Here is a 23,499-nt window from a genome sequence, read left to right on the forward strand (position 1 = left end):
TGGGAATGATCTATTAAGGGCTGAACCTGCAGAAAGTTGAGGATGTTATTAATGTTCCTCTTGAAGTCTTATTCTATTTTGTTTTGATTTTTTTTTATTTCTCTTTCAGGGAGCCATCATATCTTACAATGAGTACAATTGCAAGGACATTTAAAATATTTTAAAAAATGCAAGAATAAAGGCAAGAATGAAGGACACTCAGAAATGGAGGCCTACCTTCACATTTGAAAGAGCAATATTCTGGATTTCTGCTTGACATCATGGTAGATGCAATGTCATTGAATATTAGAGATTCTGGTATAAAGATGATGGCTACATGTTGACTTGCTTTATAGGCTGCATAATGCTCAGTAGTGTAATGTGCACTACCACTTGTCAAGAAGTTATCAATCACCTCTCTCACAACAAGAGTAGATATTTGTTTGTAGGTTGTCAGATTTATTATGGGTTAACGCCCAATGCTGGCAGTGGCATGCCTTAATGAATGCATGAATCAATGTGATGTAATTTGTAGTCTTTCTTTACAAATGAGTGGGATTCTTTTCACCTTAGTAGTCTCAGGCAAAGGATCCTTTTTTTTTTCCAGTGTAGGAACTTGTCAACTCTTTTCCCTGCACTTTCACTGGAATAGACCAAATGAGCCATTAATTTCAAGCATTTAAAAGAAGATAATCTGGAGGAGATGTACAGCTGCAGTTCCAACATGGCTCACCCCTGATTTTTAGTAAGGCACACATGATGTCATTATTTTTTTAATAGGAATTGATAATTCTGTAATAAAAAAATGATGCAGTGTAAGCTTGCAAAATGTGACAGATTGGAAATACATGGAGAGAGCAAATCTAGTACCCTTTCTCCAGATAAAAACAAAAAACAAGCAAACAAACAAACACACACACACACACACATACACAATGCTAATTCAGCCTGCAATCCAGACTACCCGTAGTGCAAATTGTGCAAATTTATTGGACAACCAGGGTGAGTCTTAGAGCAAGAAGTTAGACCCCGTTTACAGTGAGTGAAAGGGCCGAGCGCGGCCTTCATTTCACTGTAAACGCGCAAAAGGCCAAATGCGGGGCCAAAATCGGTCGCGCATTTGGCCAAGCTCTGGAGGTAGTCTCTGGAGCCCGGCCTTTTCTCACTGTAAACGTAAACTGGGCCAAATGCGGAACCAAATTTAGTCTGGCTTCCAGACCGTCTGCCCGTACTATTTCGCTATTCAGGATACGTTGTATTAATGCCCTCAACATCGAAAACTAGTATAGTTTAAGGTGGTTCTGTCCTGCAAAGGATTTTTCCTTTGGCAAAGGCCTTTTTTGCCTTCGGCAAAGGTGGTAACTTCGTCGCCGCAGAGTCCAGTTGGCAAAGGGTCTGGAAACCAGACTATACCAAATTGCATATGTTTCCAAGCAGAGCGCCACTACGACAAAATATTGAAAGGTTTGAATTAAAACCCCGGGCCAAGCCCGGCACTGTAAACGGACAGAATTGCGGGGCTCGGCCCCGCATTTGAGGCCGGGTTCGGCCACGGCTTGGCCGCGGCTCGGCCCAGCCCCGCTCTGTAAACGGGGTCTATGAGTAAGAGAGATAAGGGAATGTGTCAGTGGTCAAGCTATGCAATAATTATCACCCCATCTTTTACTTGTCTATTCATTTATTTGGAATTGTCATATATATCAAATGGATTATTTGTGTGTCATATTTCTGTCATGGAGAATAACTTTATGTCTGAGACCAGTTTCATTGACTGTTCCATCTTATCCTATGATACTTTTATGAATTCCTATACAGAAGTTCCGATATCCCTTTAAACTGTAAATTGACAAACACATGTTCAGAATATATAGCTTCTTTAGGATTTAGGGAAGCCGATAGGTCAGGAGAAGATTTTAAACAATCCCATAATCTTTACATCACCCTGTGGTGGTGATCCACAATAGTGGATCAATTTTCAGGATGGAAGAAAAAATAGTGATGAGGTCAATAAATTTGTGTAAAAGTCCTGCTTAAATAATCTGCTTTGTAAAGCAGTTTACCTAGTTATAGCTTTTTAATTGCATCATAGCTCCATATTAGTTATGATTTCTTCAGCCACTTGAAGTTTTCCATTAGTGGTATTAGAGGCTAATGGTTGAAATGTGTTTTATACAGACAACAGCAAGCTTTACTTTCTATTGAAGCTGCAGTGCGTTATTTACCTTTCCTTTTGATAGTCCTGAACAATGAGAGGAGAAACTTTCATACCCATTGTTTTGCCATATCATATACTTTCACAACTTCCCCTTTAAAGATCTGCCTTTGTGATCTTGATGTCGCCAAATTCAAGCAAGAATTTGACTGTCCATAAAGAAAGTTGTGATCCAAAGGAACAATGAATGGAATCACATGAAGAAGAAGAGGTCTGTGAGATAGTTCATGGAAATAGTATCAGGCCTGTGATATGATAGCTTGTCTTCCATTATATTGTTTAATATGTTTTGCAGGAATTCGTTCAAATATGCTTGTATGTTTATTTGTTAATGCTTTTTTTACTGTCTGTATCAAAGCAACTTTGTGGCAAAATTTTTAAGTAAGGTCAGAAATGGAACAAGGTGAAATAAAAGAGTGACTGGGATCACTACAAGGGTAAAAAAAAAAGAACGAAAAGATTTTGCAATTTGCTCTACAGCGCAACAGCTGCAGTGATGTATAAATACGAGTCATTTTGCAGAACTGGGCATAAACATCTTATATTCTATCAAGTCTAAATGGTAATAACAATAATGATTGGTAATAATGATGATAATAATGATAATAATAGCAATAAATCTGACAACTACTGTCCTTGTTGTTCTACTGAAGAATCTAATTTGATCTGAACTTAATTGCAAGCAAATTCAATCACTTACCGTGGTTTTTTTCCTTGGCAGGAGTGAAAGCTTTGAGTGTTGGATTTGACAAAATTGACTCACGTACTACGTCTTGATTACATAAACTTCTAGGCCTATGTTGTTATCTTCCTCTCATTCATATTCTTTTTTTAAATCAAATGTCTTGGTGGTGAGGAATCATGAATCAAGCCCCATTTTCACAGAGCCTACCAAACTAGAGGTAATGTAACAACGTACAGGCAATATCTTTTTACCCTGCCTGTTAGAGCAGTCTCCCCAAAATGTTGCTCAGACGTTGTCGCAGTAGCTTTTGTCAAATTATACCTGAGCCAGCTAGGGTAATTTCCTCGATATTACCCCGACATCCCTCCTGTTAAAATGAGGGATGTAAGATTATGCCATCTTCTTGAAGGTATTCATTTGCTATCTCATCAGACAAGAGTGATGAGCTCCAGGTTCTTTTAACAATCCTGTACCATCTACATGTATGATGTGAAGAATCCTTGTCTTGCTAACATTTATTACAGTATACATAATACAGATTTGTATGCAATTGAAAACAGCATCAATATTTAATGTACTCCCTGATTCACAGATATCACAGGACTTAAAATGGAGATGAGAAAAGAGGCTAGGGAAATCTTAGGCTGAGGATAATAATAGTAGGCAAAGATGTGAAAAGAAAAGAAAAGAAAGACCAAAACAGTGAGAAAGGGCCTGCACTAAATTTGTGGAGACTCACACAAGCTGAAGTAGTGACGGATATACCTGTTACATCTGATGCATCAGAAATCCACACTAAAATTGATGTTTTCAGACCTTATACTTTACTTCATATTCATCTTGCCCAGTGAAAAATAAAAGAAGTCAGCATTGCTTCTCTCATAAATTTGGACAGTAACTAGATTTGTTTTTCCTGTCCAAGTACACATACACACACACTTAACTGGTTTGTGATGCAGACATCTACTATCCACATGAAAACTCAAATATCATCACCTTCTATTATCTGAAATGATTCAGTTGTAACAAGTGTAGCCATCACACACACACATACACAAAGAAGAAAAATTAGGGGGGAGGGGCAGAGAGGAATTTGACTTACAGTTCTGGAGCTGAATCTTGTAAACTGCTCTTTGTTTGAGTGATTCTGTCGTTGAAAGATATAACCTAAAAGGGTCCAGTAAAAAAAAAAAAATTAGCTTGAGAGGTAAAACAATGTATTATTGCTAATTTGGAGTGAAATGTATAATGCAGTTTAATGGTGTGAATATCAGTTGTATTTGAAGGACTAGAGTAATCATGAAAAAGGGGAAGTCTGTGAAATCAGATGTTGAAAGGCAAGCTTTTCAGGATTTAGTAGATGAGCCAAAGATTATTTTTTGGGGGGTCAATATAAAGCTCCAATTCAGTTGTATTGTATTGCAAAAGATTGTGTACAAAACTTTATAGGAGGGATGATTTTATTGTAGAGCAGTATATAACACAAACTGTAGGAATGACTGAAGTGTGTATATCTTTAGCTCTGTTGTTGTTGTTTATTCAGGTATACTTACATTTGGAATTCTAATATCATTGCATGATATCTATATTGTATTATATTTAGTATTGTTATAGAGGAGTAGTGCAGGTCCTCTCCTAATCTCTTTCTTCCACTCAAGTGTCATCATGTACAGACAATTTGCAGACTAGACACTAGCCATTCTTGCCTGTGAAGCTGATATCATTTGATCCTGCTTGTGTCATTCACTTATCATGTTTGTATTACTCACTTCATTATCTGTCCATTGTCATTGTATTACTAACACTCCATTGGCCTCATTGGATGCAGTGTCTAGCCATGTTTCACTTTCATACTGATACACTGTGTACATAGTCTGTGTTTGCCATGCCAGTATACACCATGTAATTAGAATAAAATATACCCTATACACTTTCATCCCTTCTCCTACATTAAACCTTTTTTGTGAATGAATTAGCTGGAACCAATAGCGTTTACAGAATTCTGTTAAAATGTTTTCTTGTGAATATGGAACTCTTTGGAAGTACAAATGAAACTAATGTACTGAATGCTATCAAATAATAAGACAATTTTGAGATCATTTGCTGTTATTTTTAGAGGAGAAGTTCATCTGTATTGGAAATTCATCTGAAGGCTGTAACGTTGACTGTTGCAAATTCTGGAGATACATATTTTGTATTGAGTTTAATTCCAATTTCAGTTGCTATTATTCTTATTTATTTTTGAATGCCAATTTCTAATGAAGGAGCTATATCATGCATTTACTGCCACCTCGAATAGAGACCATGGCAGTATATGTCATGATTTGTGAAAATTGGGAATACACAGCAAAAATGTTCCCCTTTAAGGTAAATTTTGTGAGGTATATTACTTTCCAAAATGACATAAGGGTAAAAGATGATTTCCCTTTAACATGAATACAGACTCCTCTATATGTTATCAGTGTTGTACATTGCAGACCTCTTCAGACAATCTAATACATCTGCTAGATGCGGTAGGCAGAACCTGTTTGCCAAATGCATGTGTCACTAAATGTCGTACTGAGTAACCTTTCATGGAAAGCACTATAGTTGTGTAACAAAGAAGAACAAATTTGACAGCAACTTACTTGCATCGAGTGTTGGCATAGGTTTTATTCATCATGCAATTTGTGGATAATCTTGTTTGAAGTGACATCTAATAGTTGTTTAGATATCCTTTTCTTGCCATTACATTAGTCAGTTATTAGAGTAAAGCACATCAATGAAAATATAGATATATTCAGCTAATAAAGACTTCTTGTATTCTGTTATTTTCACTTGTATAGTTATACTCTCAAAAACTTGTTTTTATACTACATTCTTCCTGGTTAGGAGCCTACTTCTTGTGAATAGTGAACAGGCTAGCAGGGGTTTATATATCCAGGATTTTTTCGGGGGGGGGGGGGGGGGGGGGGGTCGTAATCACAATTTTTGGACCTTTACCTTTGCGAGGGTGTGGGAGGGGGGTGTCCCCCTTTCATTGAAACCACACGATTTACATCTCTGTACATGGAATTTTTCATTCATTCATTCATCTTTATGCTTAAAACATTGAGCAACCTGTGTATAGATGCACAGTTTCTATGTCAACAAGTGAAATGGCAGAAGTGTTCAGTTCCACCTGATTTTGACCCTCATGACCCTTTGTGATTTGCCAGAGTTTTTGGGTCGCACAAGTTTCAGGTGTCAGTCGCTGGAATGTGAGAAAGACCCTCCTTGGGGGCATGGAAGGAGAGAAAAGAAAACAGTTTGTAGAATGTTTTAGCATCTCCATTTCTCATTTCTCTCCCTGTCTCCCCCCCCCCCCCTTCTGTTACTCTACCTCCTCTTTCTATACAGTCTCTGCTGCTTAACCAGGACAATTCTGTAGGAATGTTGTAAGGTTATATATGTCCCAATTAAGCAACAGTCCTGAATAAAAAGCTCAGATGTTATTGTCAGCTGTGCAAGGTCTGTACACATAACAGATCTGTACATGATGCTTTAGCTTCAATGGTTAAAGGGTGTGTACAGTTCTGGTTGAGGTGAGAATTTAGCTTTTAACGTTTTGCGAGATATTCAGAAACCACTTTATGAGATGTCAAAGAGCATGCAATTCTAAGGGGTATCAAAAGTTTATTTGATGAAAATCGGTTTTGAAATGGCTGGGATATCCAAAAACAAGGTGAAACAAAGAGATCCTAATAAAGTTGTGGCCTGTCGCCTTTTATTATTATCACTTTTTTGGATATCTCAGCCATTTGAAAACCGATTTTCATCAATAAACGTTGAATCCTTCGTAAAATTACATGCTCTTTCATATTTCATATGAGGCTTCTCATTATCTCACTTAACAATGTTCAAAACACAAATCCCCACCTCAACCACTACTGCACAGTCCCTTTAAGTGCCTGAACAACATTCAGGTAAGGCTTTAGTAGCCTTTTGTCAAGGCCCTCTTGCTGTATCCCAGCCGAGTGTGACAGCATGAGGGACTTGTGAGATCTGTTTCACACATTATCATTCATGACTTTGATTGACACATGACCCCCTACTGATAGTCATATCAATGGGTTCTGGTTGATCAATGGAATTCAATTCAATTCAATTCAATCATAGTTTATTTCCAATCAACGAAAATCAAAACGTAGTACAAAGTATACATGTCATGAAATAATATTGTTCAAACAGTTGCAAAAAATTCATGTAGTATCCGAGATAAATTATATAACAACATATATTTATATATACAATCATTAGGAGGAACAATACATTTATACTTTGTGGGCGTGTGGAATGGCGCGCTCCGCACCCATTCTTCTTCTTGGCGTTATCTGGCCTGTTCGCATGCATCACCGACCACCAGTGGAGGTCTGTGGCATGCATTCGCCGTATGCAAATCGGGCAAGGGCAGACAGACACGCTGGTTGGTTGATTTTTGCTCGATCCCAATCCGGAGAGCAAAAATCGGTAATTCAAAGGGCTAATATAAAGATGCAAATCAGATCTCAAAAGGACCTCACGCTGTCCAACTCAGCTGAGCTCGCTTCGCTTCGCTTGCCCCCATTCGCTCACGTACCACCATACAGCAAGAGGAATCCTTGGCAAAAGGCTAGGTAAGACTGGGCAATGTGCCAGTGGACTCTTTCAGGTGATGTGAAGGGGTCGCACTTGTAAATATAATGGAATATCCCTGACCGCATCACAAAATTGTACCATAGATACTCAAATAAATGAAGAGAAAAAAAAACTGATTAAAAATCAGAAAAGGCAGTTTGGCAGAAACTGAATAGCTGCAGATATTGAGTTTGAATTCCTCTACAAACTGCAGTTTGGTTGGAAGATGAAAGCTTTTCTCATGGAATTTGAAGGGACTATATTTGATTGGGTGCATGTACAGAAAATATGTAATTTTTTTAGTAAAAAGAACTCATAGTCTGGCTTTGTGAACCCTTGAACTTTGTTGAGCTGAAAGACCCCCCTTGGAAATTTGATGGATTAAAGAGTATATTTCACTTTTTCAAGTTACCGAAGATGAAACACCTCATTTCTCTGAGCTACTATTTTATGGAATTGTTTGAATTTGGAATTCTAACACACGTCTCTATGGGAAATTCTTTACCCGTGTGAGCCCTGAAGCCCAGAAAGAGTGTAAAGAATACTGTAGGCCCTATATGCCATATATTTACCAAGTCTATTTTTTTTTGCAAATCGGGACTTCCCAACAATTTTGCGAGTGGTTGAATTCATAATTGTGAAGTACAGTACTGAATGGAGATATTATATTGTGTGCATGTCATGTTCATGTCTGGACCAGAGTAAATATACGTATTTCAGTGAGTTTATATGAAGAAGATTCAGATCTGATCACAGACATATTTCATCCTGTTCTTGAGTGCTGCAATAACATGAAAATAATAGATATAAAAGCACTGTAGAAACTCCCTTCATTTAATAGGACATGTTCTTTTCTTAGATTTACTCTATTTAAAGGATTTTCCTTGTCACTTGGGCATCACGATAGATCACTTTCCAACTTCCCCCGTATCTTTGCTGTTGTTCTCATGTGCAAATGGATGACAGTGGTTGTAAGTCTGTTTGGTAAAATTGCTGTGTTTCACCAGTGACAGTGCAGTGATACATATACTATTGGTAAGCAATGAGCAGTGCACATCTAAAATACATGGTCTCAAATGATGAGTCTACATCTATAGATTTCCAAACTCAGTAAATTCTGTTGATGGTTATGACAGATAAGTTATCAGTCTCTGTTCTTAAAAGAGGATTGCTTTGAATCTTTATGCTCAAATGTCAGGTTGTTACTTGCTGCAAAATGTTTGCTCATTTATTGAAGATTTTATATAAGATATATTCAGAACGTTACCATACAATGTTGACTGCATTTCAATCAATCAATTATCAAATGATGTTATTGAAGTTATACTTTGCTCCTCACTCAAGACGACTGTAATAGATGGAGTAAAATCAAATTAAATGGAAATTGAGCTTTATCAAATCAGTGGTAAAAGGTATGGAACATTCACTCAAAGCATATTTCACACAACAGTGATATCAGTCACTGATATCACCCTTTGAGCTGGTATTTGCTTCTTTTGGTCTAATATTAATAGAAACAACCACATTTCTGTTTGTCTTTTATTGCATACAGCTTAAACATGGAGTAGAACTTTTCTTTACCTGTGATCCAGAATGTCTGTGTTGAGTTTGTTAGACCAAATCAGGTATCCTCCATTACGTAATCTCTTCGACACCTGCTAGTCAGAGCATGGTTTCATGTTTTTATAATGAGACAGTCGTGAGGTGGGAGACAGAGTTTTTGAGACAAAATAACATGAGAAAAGTTTTTGGAATATATTGGCAAGTATATAACAAGTAGAATGCAATATCTTAGAATTGTTAGATTTGCTGAATTTATTTCATTGTATGCAATGTGTTTGCATGCAGTTCCAGTTTATAGTTTTCTGTATTTCAGCTTTGGTGAAATACATCCTCCCATATACTCTTATTCATGTGTGGTCATTTAATTGACAACAATGACAAGTGCTTTCTTTACCAGATTGATATGCAGAGGATTTTATGTTCATTTCAGACAAGTTTCTCTGAAAAAGAAAAGAAGAAGAAGAAAAATGATGCCTTTCAATGCTCACTTGATTCTTATTTTTGTCTTACGATAATGGTCATGCATGCAGGTAAGTCCACTCAGAATCACATTCTCCAAGCCTGGTGTACTGTAAAATGAGGAATGTTCACGTGCATTTTATTTTCGCGAATTTTGCGAGCGCCAAGATTCGCGAAATTAAAATGCACGCGAAAATTCTTATCTATACTATATGCATTGAATGCCAGTGGCATTCGCGAAAATTTCATGCCGCAAAAAAAGCCGAAGGCTCCAATTCGCGAAAAATTCATGCCGCGAATATATCATGTTTTACAGTATCAACTTGTAGGTCGTCTAGATGCCAAGATGGTGTATCACTGTGTCTCTGTAAATGAAGTGCATGCACACACACACACACAAAATCCAGATGTTAAAGTTACTTTCCAGGTAATGCATGTGTTGTTCCCCAAGTGCCTTTCATTTGCATGAGGGCATTTTGATTCCAAGAGAAAGTCATTTTGATGAAGGAGGCGTGTCCAATCACAGCAACAAATCTATGAATGTTCAAGTAAGAAATGACGAATATATAAATGGGGAAAGTTACAATAGTTTGTGCATTACATACAAATTGGCTGCAAAGTACCCATCCAGTTGTTGGAATATTATCTGGCACAGGTAAACTAGGGTACCACATAGATGATGATCCTTTTTCTGAAGGTTTGTTAATAATCTGAAAATGAAATAAATGTCATTATTCCAAAATATACAAATTTTTAATACCATGATGATTGCTAATATGAAAATGAAATAGTGTTTGTTAATTCGAACATTTGTGGCATTATTCCAAATATTTATTAGTCCAAAAATGAAATAAGGTTTGTTATTCCAAAGGTTTTTTTAATCTAAAAATGAAATAAGGTTTGATAAGCTGAAAATGAAGAAACAGAGGGCGTGTACTTAGAACAAACCTTCAAAATGGAAGTGGAGTCATGTCAAAAACAGGCAGCAAATTTCACAGTGCCCATGGATGATTGTGTTTTGTGATATACCCCACATATTGTTGTTGCTGGGGTTTTTTTTTCAAATATTCCCTAACCTCTTACTTCTCCCCATTGTGTTCACACAATATGGATTTGTGGTGAATTCTCTCTAAGACTGGCTACAGGTTATTATTCTGAAGGTTTGTTATTCGTAAGGATTGTTCACCCAAAAATGAAACAAGGTTCATTAGTCCAAAAATGAAATAAGGATCTTTATTCTGAAGGTTCATTAATCCAAAAATGAAATAGACAGTTCATGATTCCAAAAACTGAAATAAACTTCATTTGGTGACAAAATGTGGTGGTGTTATTTCTTTTTTTTTTTTAATGGGAGGATATTACGCGATGAAGACACACTCACACACACTCATACACATACACACACAGACATGTATTCAAACACACACAATACACATACTACACATTGACGAATTGATACAATCGTAATCTGTAATTGCTGTCAACGAAGAAAGAATTATTTTCCCCCTCCCTCCTCCATATTGCACCCTTCCCCTCTTCCACATTTATCAGTATGAGCCATGCATGATGTAGAAACAACTGCTGTAAGAGGTCACTCAAAGGGAAAAAAAAATGCCACAGATTATTCAAGTTTTGGGTTGATGAACCTCATTTCATTTTCAAAATAACAAACCTTATTTAGTTTTCAGATTAACAAACCTTCGGAATAATGAACCCATGGAATAACTACCCTTATTTCATTTTTAGAAACACCTTTGGAATAATGAACATTCAAAATAACAAACCCTCTTTCATCTTCGGATTAATGAATCTTCGGAATAACAAACCTTATTTCATTTTCAGAGTAACAGATCTTCGAAATAATGCCACAAATGTTTGTATTAATGAATCCTTTATCATTTTTGGATAAAGAAACCTCTAAGTATAGGGAGTTTGTGTGTTTCGGAATAACTAACCTTCAGAATAACGAACCTTCGGTAAAACGAACCTTATATCATTTTCGGATTAATGAACTTTCCAAAAAACGGACATTATTTCATTTTCAAATTACCGAACTTTTGGAATAACACCACAAATATTGTGATTAACGAACCCTTTTTCATTTGGGGGTTATTGAACCTTCGCAATTTAACAAACATCACCCACCAGACCTACCAAGTCTCATACCTCTCACTCACCAGCAACCCATCTCATGCTCACCCTCCCAGCAATCATTTCCTCACCCCTCCCAGAAAGAAAAAAAAAATAACTGGGCAGGTAGATCAGTAATAAACATTGGATGAAAAGTCCACTTATAAATGCTGAATTGACTAAGGTAAACTATTTCCTTATTCTTTTGGTTGGCTAAAGGATACTTGCATAGCTGTATCTCACAGCTATTTTCTTTTGTAAATGGATAATCCAATGAGGTCTCTAAAAATTTTGCTATCTACTAAAGTCATGTCAGTCCTACATTTTAGACTCATTCACCCTTGACCAAAATTTGTGTAGAAAATGCTCAAATTCAAAATGTCTCATAGAACTATTCTCCATAATGAATAGATGAGAATCATGCAATTAAGTAAAGTTGTATTTATAAGTGTGCGCCAAATTACACAATTTCTAATTCCACAATGAAAAGGCTTGTAGATCGCAGTTTCTCACTCCCAGCTAGTTGAGAAACTTGGCATCGATCTGCTATACCTGCAAGAGTGTACTTGTAGTATGTTTTCATGTTGAGAGTTGATTGAACAAAACCCGAACTTGTATGAGCAGACCACCAAATTGTATTTTCCCTCTTACATTTGTCACCTTCCTAGAAGAGGAAAAATGAAAATGGGCAGAGTTAGTCTATCGATACAGGCTTTCAGTTCATGATGCTTGGATGGCAGGGTGCAATGTAGAGAATGGAAAAAAGCATGGACCCTTCACTTCAAGCATGGAGCTACTAACATCTCTGTTAGTAGCTCCATGCTTCAAGCTTCAGAAGAGGTAGAAAGTGAAAGAATTTCAGCTGTGGTGCCATAAAACCCTCCTTTTTCCTTCCTCTGGCTTTATACTCCTGTCACCACACACAATGCATGATTCATCATGCCCCAGGGGATCTTCCAAACTCCATTGTGGTTCCAAGAGTCTGTGAATGCCAAGGCAGTTCCATAACCAGTTTAGAAGTAGAGGGAACTTTCTTGCTTATAAATGTAGAGGATAACTGTGCACTTATCTGAAATGACTCTTTTAATGTCACCAGTTTGATTTGAAGAAAAGTGTATGATGTGATCAGACTGCCGTGTATGCAATGTGTCAGTTTAATTTATCATCTGATTAACTTTTTATGACATCACAGTATCTTTTTTTTTTTCTTTCATTATCTTGGATGTCATGAGCTAAAAGTAGCTTTTTTTTTTACATGATACTGTTACCCTTAGCCAGACCACAGATTGGCAGGTGATCAAGAGGGATGTCAAAATTTCATTTCTTCATATTATAGGTCTCTCTACAATGACACATACATGGAGAGTGTGATAGGACACATGTGCAAACAGAACTAGAAATTGAAACACATTTACCACATGAGCAAGTCTCCATGTAACTTGTATTATGTACTAGTGTAAGGTTATCCGTATTTAACTAAATGTAACTCGCATTACGTTGTCTGAGAACCAGAAGGGCACTATCGCATTCTGAGATTTGAGATTTTTTCAGAATGAAACAATCAATTCTCATGAAATAAAAAAGTTTATTCAATCAAAGTGGGTAGATTTATAAGTATTTTTACAAATATCGGGTGAAACAGCGCCTTTGTGGTTTTGATTAGCATAACTCAATACCCCTTTTAAGATTGCAATAACAACCTTCTGTTTTTTTTGCTGACGATTATTTGAGGCCTACGTGTAGACATTCTGATAAATGCCCCTCTAGTCATCAATATTGCTCACACCAGATTGTGCATTAATAGATGAAAATAACATGGCACTTGATTGTCACAAGAGAGGGAGAGATTTCTATGAGATTTAAGATAGGACTTGTGGTATGGTGTAGTATTGAAAATGAACAGCACGTGAGAACACATAACACAGTACTGATGACGGAAACCAATTTGAAATCAATTGAGGTGTTCGCAGTCAGCCAGTGCACATGACCTGTGACCCCTTGTCTGAGTCACATGCAACATACATAAAGGGTCTTTGTTGCCGGCCTGACTTAAAAACGAAAATGTATCCAAATGTTCATAGAATATACTTGTATGTGATCCATCTACAATGTAATGCTTTCCATTTTTTATTTGCATGATCGTCCTTAAGTAGTTATATTGCCTGTTTTGAAGGTGTATATATAGTGTGGCTCATTGCTGTGTGTATGACACCTAGATGACAAGTTCTGTTTATTTTGTCACACCCCATGGGGCCATAGACCTCTTCTTAAAATGAGGGATTCCAAGAAGCTCAGATAATAATAGATGTTTTAGAGTCATTACCAATTGGATTCATTTTCTCTCAAATGGAGAATCAGTCAATAACTGCAGTCATAAAACAGGGAAACCCATTATCTTATAATTTAAACTCATTGCATTATGTATTTCCATGTGATGAATGTTTGTTGATTGAATTCTAGAAATTCTATAAAATAGTCAGCATTTCAGCATCACCATACAAATTATATTAAGATTATCATCTTGGTACATGTTTTCATTCAACTTCTGGTTTAGAAATGCCATTTTTGGTCTGTGCATGATTTTTGTCTTTGCTTGCCCATGTGATACAGAGGAATACCAAAGTGAGATGGCCCACATCACAAACATCCTCCCTTGCTTTCCACACAGAACTTTTCCAAAATGCTAATAGTTTGCTGCGCAGAGTAATGATAATTCAAACATAGGCCTAAAGTGTCATTGAAACAGCTATGATCATGTAGTGACTTTCACATAACATCATATTTCTATAAAAGACTACAGATTATGACAACGAGGATTTATGACATATTTTGTCCCAAACTCAGACTCATTTGGTAATTATTTTCTTTGAGATTTTTGTATCAAAAGATGTAGATTTCATTTTCTTTCACCTTGACATTTTCTTTCCAGATTTGATATTCTTGAGTTTCTCTTTCTCCTAACTCAACCTCTCAAAGGAATATGTCAAAGAATAGTTTCTCTGTGTTCAACTCATATTATTCAATTCAATTCAATTCAATCATAGTTTATTTCCAATCAACGAAAATCAAAAACGTAGTACAATGTATACATGTCATTAAATGATATTGTTCAAACGCTTGCAAAAGATTCATGTAATATACGAGACAAATTATAGAACAACATATATGTACAGTAATAAAGAGGAACACTGTACAAATACTACGTGGGCGAGCGGAAAATAAATTCGATCATGGAAAATAGTGATCCACTGAAAAGCAAAGCTTTATGACATGACAGTTTAAAGGATTCCTAATTCAGCATACATTATGCCTAGCTTTGTAAAGGGACTTTGACAATACAACTTTGTTAAAGTTTCCTGTATGTGCAGTCATGCAAGTTGTCATGTGAATGGCAACGCCCATATACTGGAGTTATATACATGTGTGCAAATGTGATCATGCATGAATAAGCTCTGAAACTTGCAGCATTGGCACGTACTGGAAAACTCGTGATACTTCTTCAGCAGACTCTCTGCAATCTTTTCCCCTTTCAGTACCTTAACAGTAGTTTTGAAAGGTTCACTTGAGTGTTTATTTCTCCATACCGTATCAAAACTGTGGAGTGATTGATGGTTCAAGTTTTCATGTCAGTCCAAGTAAGTAATGCATGTACATCATACACTTGGTAATAATTTGCTTTACAGAGATCTACCAACTCAAGTTCAGTGTATTTGAATTTCACAGAAGTCTATTTCTGTTCTCTGCAAATTTGCAGTCTGAGTTTTAGGCATGGAAATTGAAAGTACTGAATGATAATGCAACTATACCATAGTGACAGTACGTACTAGGTTCAGTCGCACATGCAGCACACACATGAAATTTATGGTTTTTTGAAATAATATTCTTTGCAATACGATGCAAGTACAGAAAATTCCAATGTGTGGACACAACATAATATCTGATTATTGCAATTCACATTGCAATGCATATATAAAGACAGTCCATCTTGGATTTTGGAACCCTTAATTTGCCTCGCAAATTTTGTACGAATGGCACATGAAAAGATGAAAAATAATGTGCAGCACGAGGTCTGGGGTGAGGTCTGGGTTGGGTCATGCACCGAACATTGTTCAGGCTTGTGCTGTGAATTTTTATGCCTCCGCCACGAAGTGGTGCCGGATGCATTATGTTTTCGGGTTGTCCGTCCGTACGTCCGTACGTACGTCCGTCCGCATTCGTTTACGCGATAACTTGAGAAATATCGATTGGAATTGTACCAAACTTGATTCAAGTATAAAGTATGATGGGGCAATTATTTCATTAGATTTGGGGTGAAATTGGCCTAAGGTCAAAGGTTAAAGGTCAAGGTCAAATCATGAAATTGTATCCGTTTATGCGATAACTCGAGGCTGGATCAAGCAAATTTCACCAAACTTTGTCTGAGGATGATGTATGATGGGACAATTACATGATTAGTTTTTCAGTGAAATTGGACAGAGGTCAAAGATCAAAGATCAAGGTCAAATCCTTAAATGTATCTGTTTACGTGATAACTCAAAACTGGATGAAGCAGCTTTCACCAAACTTGGTCCAAGGATGATGTATGATGGGGCAATTAGTTGAGGAAATTTTAGTGACATTGGCAAGAGGTCAAAGGTCAAAAGGTCAAGGTCAAATGCTAAAAATGTTGCTATTTCCCCCAAATCTATGCAATGGCCGAAGGTATTTTATTGAAACTTAGTGTAGACATGTCTACTGCGTAAAGATTCTCCAGAGAGAGTTTCATGTCATATGGTCAAAGGTCAAAAGGTCAAAGGTCAGGTGAAAATGTTGCAATTTCACTTTTCTCGCAAATGGTTCAATGTATCTTCATGGAACTTGGTACATATGCATGTATGACTGACTGGCAGGGATTATCTAGAGGATTTAGGGGTCATCGGTCAATAGTCAGGGGTCAAAGGTCAAGGTCAAGTCCTCAAAATTTTACTGTTTTCCTCATAAACTAGTATATGCAATGCTTGCATTATTAGTTTTAAAACTTATTATATACATAGTGTATTACCTAATGGAGATTCTCTGGGAAATTTCCAGCCAGAAGGTCAAAGGTCAAAGGTTAAGGGTCAAAAGTCAGGTTTAAATTAAAAAATATATATTTTGTGCTGTAATTACACTCTTTCTTCATACCTTGAAAATTACTTAATGCATAAACTTATAACAGGGTCGGTCAGAAGTCAAGTAAAAATCCTCAATTCCCCAAATATGTGTGCCTGCACTCTAAGACAATTGTAGCAAACCCAGTTTGAGGAAAGTGAACATTCAAGACATTTCTGACAAACCCGTCATATCAATATTTTGCCAGTTATGTGAAACTGTCATCACACATTGTGAAGACATTGTACTATACAACTATTGGGAGAATCATGCATTATGGCGGAGGCATCAGTCGCCATAGCGACATTTCTAGTTATATTTAAAGTCATACACTCGCAGGCAAATGAGGGTTTTTTGTACCCATGTGCTAATGAAATATATTTTTTGCATCAAGATCCGAAAAAGTGTGGGAATGGTCTTCAGTGATAGTACAAAATTTATGATAACGAAAAACAGAACATTTGAAGGTGTGGAGAGCACAGGGCAATGTGGTAATACAAGCAAGTTCTCAATTGTTTTGCCAGTCTTTGTCCTATAATATGATGTGCTTTACAGATATGTAAAATTAATTAAATGGCAATATGATGTAATATAGAAGTGAGTAATCTTGAATTAGAACATATTATTTACAATAGTGATATTGTGGGGGATTTATAGTATAGATGAGGGATCTCATACACCATATATCAATTGATGATTCATCTGGCTGTTGTACATGTATACGCATTATGTTTTCATAATACCCTCTCATTTTGATTTTCAGTTTGATTTTGATCTGAGATAATACCCGAGTCTGCTGGAGCAAAAAACTGCAACTGTGATACATTACAATCTGACTTATGATGAAACGGGACTCTTGTGAACATTACAGTAGAGGGGGAAAAATGTGTAGCAAAATGCTATAGAAACCTTTAATATCACATTCGTCTTTAAAATGGAGATTCCATTCAAAATTTTGTACTACAGAGATCTTGAATACAGTATTGCATGCACACCATTGACTTAACATTTTAAGATGTTCAGAGTGGTAAAACTGGCATTTACTCATAACTCTCCTCAGTTTGTACAAAAAGAGGTCAAAATAGTCATGCTTTAGGTGATTAATTGAGTGATTATAACTACTTTTCTAATAGGAGTCATTGCTAAATTGTTTCAGCTTCCCACATTTGATGCAACAGATGTGATTAAAAATCATGATTTCATTTTGAAAGAGGAAATTTAGTGTTGAAGATTGTATTCAAAGCAGAAACATTGTGCATGTTTGCTTAATGATCAAATTGATAATCATATTAAAACACATGAGTGTTTTCAAAGTGAATGTTGTTGGTCCACTTTGTTAATACAAAACATTAAATTCATGTAGCATTAAAGGGCTCGTATAGTTTTGGTTGAGACCTAACTTCAGGTTTTTAACATTTTCGGGTTAGAAAATGAGAAACCTCTTATGAAATATGAAAGACCATGTAAATCCAAGAGGAATTCAACTTTTATTTGATGAAAAATTGGTTATGAAATGGCTGAGATACCCAAAACAGAGTAATACTAATAAAATGTGGGACCCACATTTTATTAGGATCGCTCTGTTTTACTTTGTTTATGGATGTCTCAGCCATTCCAAAACCGATTTTCATCAAATAAACTTTGAATTCCTCTTAGAATGGCATGCTCTGTACCATTTCAGAAGTGGTTTCTTGGTATCTCGCAAAAAGTTAAAAGCCAAATCCTCAGCTCCACCAATCCTGTACCATCCCTTTAAGATATTCAGGCAGTGTCAGAATTTCAATCTTTTTTATTCTCCCATGTTCATGTGTCCATCTTATGACCATAAATGTAGACCAGTGAAGTCAGAAGAGCAAGTGCTGAAGTATGAAAATGGCAAACTGCTATCTCCTTGTGCGAGAAAGGAATTTAACAGAGACGTCCAAAACTTGTTTGTAATAGAAAGCAACAGCCTACACTAATGTGTTGCAAATGTCCTTTGTCATTTTGTGGAAAAGAGACAATTCATCTGTGATATGATCATGGGCAGTTGTGACAAAAAGAGAACTTGATAACATCTTATGTGCAATCCATGTAAGAAGCATAAGTACAGAGAGTATGTATACACTTCCACAATCAAATGAATATTGCTGCTAGATTTTAATCATCAACTAATCACTATTTTGGCTGGCTTTTGACATTCACATGGTTATAGCTTCCTGTTTGGAACCCATGACTATAGATAAATCTATATTGATTTTTTTTTAGGAGTCTTTTCATATACTTCAGAACCTTTCAAGATGTTGCTAAAAATATGGAGAGTTATTTTATCCTCCAAGTCAGTACTGCAAAGGAAGTTACATCATCTTCCTTCATCATCAAAGTAGTTTTGTTGGGCGGAGCTCTAGGTTTGAAATTATACATCGAAATAATTATCTATCATGCAAAATTGTGACTTTATCACATTACTCTCTATAATGCAACTAAGATATCAACTGTATCTTAATGTTTTGTTATTAGGTGACTGGGAGACATTAGTGGAGACAGCCTCCATTAAACAGTTAGGCCTAAATGATTTTAAATATGTGAAAGCAAGGCAATGATGTGGTGCAAAAACAAGACTAGATTAATGGTAATCTAGAGCAATCTGCAACAGCTTTAGGGTCTGTATTTTATCCAATACACATGATATCCTGTATGTACCTTACTCAAGGTGTAATTTTTCTCCAGTTTAAGAAACTGCCATTAGTTGCATAAAAACCAATATTCATTTGTTGTATGCACTCTGGAAATACAGTATTTTGTCCTCATTGTATTTCAAAGAATTAACTACCTTTTTATCAGAGGATATGTAATGGTGAGAAGTCACCACGTATCTTGCCCAGATTTATGAACAAAGTAATTTTTATAGTGTGAAATACAAAGAATGTTACACTCTTTATAAAATGAGTGATAAAAAGAGACTTTACTGGTAGTCCAATGAATGGACTCCCCACAACAATAGGTGGCCCCTGAATGCACAGAAGATTACATGCTGGCTTTGAACTACTGAAACCCCTTTAATGTTTATCTGCAATGTGTGTTCTTTAGATTTCTCTTTAATTTTCAGCATTTGCAAAATATAATTCTCTTTATGGAGCATGTTATATGCAATTAAAGCAGTAAGAGGAAATGAGGTAAAAATCTCACGTCATAAATTTGTAGCTGTTGAACTGAAAATAAGATTCATCAAAGAATTTGACACATGAGTATATTATGATGATGCAAATGAAAATCTGAGGAACTTGGTATATTTGTAGTAGTAGAAAAAAACCACACAGGGTAATGCTGCCTCACAGCTCCTCAAAGACAAATGATTTGAATATATATAGCATCTCTTGAATGAACGGATGAGAAGAGGATAGAATCTACACACATATCCCCATCCATCATGTCACACCTTTCCTCTCTGAATGCAAAGATCCATCCACAAGAATTCTTACTGTGCCCAAGCATTGACACATTCCTGTCACTTGATTGATATGGTGATGTCGAATGGTGTCACTTTATTGTGATTTATCATTGCCTGATTTGTCCTCTGTACCTTGCTTTGTGCATCCAGGAGTTTTGGTGACAGGTGCATCAGGATACATTGCAGCCCACATTGTACAGCAGCTGCAGGAGGAAGGGTGTGCAGTGAGGGGCACAGTCAGGAGCCTGGCCAATGAGGCTAGGATCAAGCACCTCAAAGGACTCTGTCCAGACGCTGCTCATGAATTGGAGCTCGTAGAGGCAGACCTGGAGAATGAGGAGTCGTGGAAGAGGTATGGAATGGGCACAAACATTGCACACTTACTCTGATGTGCTAACATATTTTTTGCCAGTTCGTCTGTCATTGTAAATATTTGTCAAACACATCAACTCCTAATACTGCAAGTAAATTCATGCTCTTTACTATTACATTCAATGAAAAGTAGATTGTTTTTGTTTTTGTTTTATGTATTCAATGTGAACCCAGTGCATATTGCTGTTCATTATTCATCTTGATTTGTTTCGCAACAACAACAAAAAGTGTCAGTGGAAAAGCTGATTTAATGACTTAAGTTCAAGAAACTCTTTAGGGAGTTGCCTTCCTCATGTTACCACAGCTAGGCAACACCAATGAAACCTAAGTCAGGATTTGGGCATTTGCTGAGGACGGATGTTGTGCATTTGGCAATGTTTGAGGGGAAAGTGTCCACATTATATTCACTCCATGGTCTCGATCCTCAAGAGCACAGATTGATTGCAAGGAAGTATCTTCCTTCCTCTTTTCTGTCACCCACCCATGCCTGCCATTAAAATGAACAGTCTTCCCTTTATTGGATAGTCCTGCATGACAACATTTCCATCTTGAGGAAACATAGCATGATAGGACTAGAGAATGTTTTTATGATGGAGCTAATACACTTTAATTGAAATTGAAATACTGTTAGGTTTAGATTTAGTGGCATGGGGAGAAACTGCTGAAAACATGAAATGAAACTTGAAGGATATTTGACTGGTTTAAATTTTAGTTGGACTGAAGTTGCACGCTCACCTGCTGAAATCTAACCAGCTATTATATGACCAATGGAGAGCTTAAGGTAAATCAATTTTCAAGAGCTGTGCATACTGTTTCGCACATTTGAGAACAGTCTACTGAATTATTGTGTAGAAGCCATCAGATGGTCAGATCCACTAGGAACTGAGAGTACTGCTTGAATTCTTGCAACTTATGTTGTAAGCTGGAGTGGCATTTTTTTCTTCTGTCTTTTAGACTATCCCTACCCACTCCAAATGTTATGATAATGAGGACTACTGATATTCTGAAAACTTTGAAAGCTTAATGTGAATTGAGAGGAACTAGAGTTGGTTTCAGTTCTTGTTAAATACTTAAGAGAGTACACAGGATCTGTACATTGACATAAATGATATTAAGCTTATGGTATTCATATTGTAGTCAACCATAAGTTATGCTACTTTCCATGGCTTGCAAACAGAACTGAACAAAAATACTTTGTTCTCAGTACACAATCTCAGGCGACTTACTTATACAGATGGTACATGGTATAGCATTAGCGCAATCAGACAATCAGCTTTCAGACCAGCCATGAAGTAAACAGTTTTTTCTTCAATCCCTCCAAATGTAAAAAAACAATGATTACCAGATAATATGGGAAAATTATGTTCAGATAACAATGCATTTGGACTTTTGTTGACAATACTACCTCAAAGAAAAAAGTCACTGTAGGGATATTTCTTTTGTACTTTTATCACTCTCAAAAATTATCATAGTTTCAGCATAATTTAGTGCCACCTATGCAATTCCACGCAATGTTCAAACCATTCTCCACTCAGCTGCTGTCCTTAGATAATTATTAGATTTTAAAATGATTTGAGCAGTAAATGATGCAGATTTTTGTTCCCTGGGGCACCAGTTTTGTTAGTGCTGTACCCTGGGTTGCAAAAAAAAAAAATGTATGAAAGCAATTTTGTAGTGCTTTTATACAAGAAAATTTTGTAGCACTAGAGTAAAAAAAAAAAATAACAAAAACACTCTGAACTCTTGGGTCTCCCAATGTAAATTATTGGAAGTTAAATCCTGTCTATTATTAAAAATGGAATTCCAAGTGTCTGTTGTTTGTTTGTTTGTTTGTTTGTTTTCATTTAAGAAAGTGATGCTTTAGTATCAAAGTGTGTGCACTCCCTCAAAACCCTGTAACTTTGTCAAGCTTTTTTTTTGTGTCATTATAATCAATGATACTGTAGGAAAGATCAGAAATTATCTAGGACCATTTCTTGCACAATTCAATGAGCCAGTTTCTTCCCAGTCATTCCCTCAATGATTGTAATAGGTATTATTGCCTATGCCATGGAAGGAGGTTATTATACCCCCGCCAAACGAAGTTTGAAGGGGGTATATAGGAATCAGCGGACGGTCGGTCGGGCGGTCAGGCGGTCGGGCGGTCGGTCCGTTGCAAATCTTGCGTCGCGAACTACTTCCTCAGTTTTCAACCGATTCCCATAAAACTTGGCACAGATGTGTGCCTTGGGTTGTAGATGTGCAAGACATATTTTTTGACAGTACCTAAAAGTACGTTGCCATGGTAACGGCATATTATGGGCAAAAATGGGTACAAATCTTGCGTCGCGAACTCCTCCCACAGTTTTTGATCAATTTTTATGAAATTAGGTACAGATGTTCATCTGAATATGTTAATGTGCAAGACACATATTTCCGCAGTGGCAAGAAGTGCGTTGCCATGGTAACGACATGTTATTGGTAAAATATAGGGCAAAATGCTTCATGGCAAAACTGCTTCATCAGTGTTCTTCCAATTCTCATGGTCAGGAATTCATATTGAATGTTTGTCTTAGGATATAGGTCAGCATGACACATTTCTTGACAGTGACAAAAAGTATGTTGCCATGGTAACAGCTCACATATTATGAGCCAAAATGATGGCAAATTTTGTGTTGCAAACTACTTCCTCAGTTTTTGCCCAATTTCCATGAAACTTGGTACAGATGTGTGCCTTTGGTTGTAGATGTGCAAGACGCATTTTTCGACAGTACCCGAAAGTACGTTGCCATGGTAACGGCATATTAATGGCAGAAGATCAAGGAAAGATCTTGCGGATTTAACTACTTCCTCAGTTTTTTGACCAAAGCTTATGAAATGTTGTTTGGTGGGGGTATAACCAGTCGCTGTAGCGACATTTCTAGT

At 36.6% G+C, this 23,499-nt stretch overlaps 1 protein-coding gene across 2 annotated transcripts in view; it reads left to right on the top strand.

Annotated features, from left to right (window-relative positions):
* The window catches only part of LOC139735375 (uncharacterized), an 82,899-nt gene that overhangs the window by 23,754 nt on the left and 35,646 nt on the right, over positions 1-23,499 (top strand). The window contains exon 2 of one of the 2 annotated variants that reach the window (XM_071646127.1): positions 20,374-20,575. In XM_071646127.1, coding sequence (XP_071502228.1) covers positions 20,374-20,575 — 202 coding nt within the window. The remainder of the gene's footprint in view (positions 1-20,373; positions 20,576-23,499) is intronic. The other variant, XM_071646133.1, reaches the window with a different exon arrangement.

Source organism: Diadema antillarum, unplaced genomic scaffold, assembly GCF_040938485.1.
Source record: "Diadema antillarum isolate AM-2024a unplaced genomic scaffold, OU_Dant_1.0 scf00000027, whole genome shotgun sequence".
NCBI classification, from domain to species: Eukaryota; Metazoa; Echinodermata; class Echinoidea; order Diadematoida; family Diadematidae; genus Diadema; species Diadema antillarum.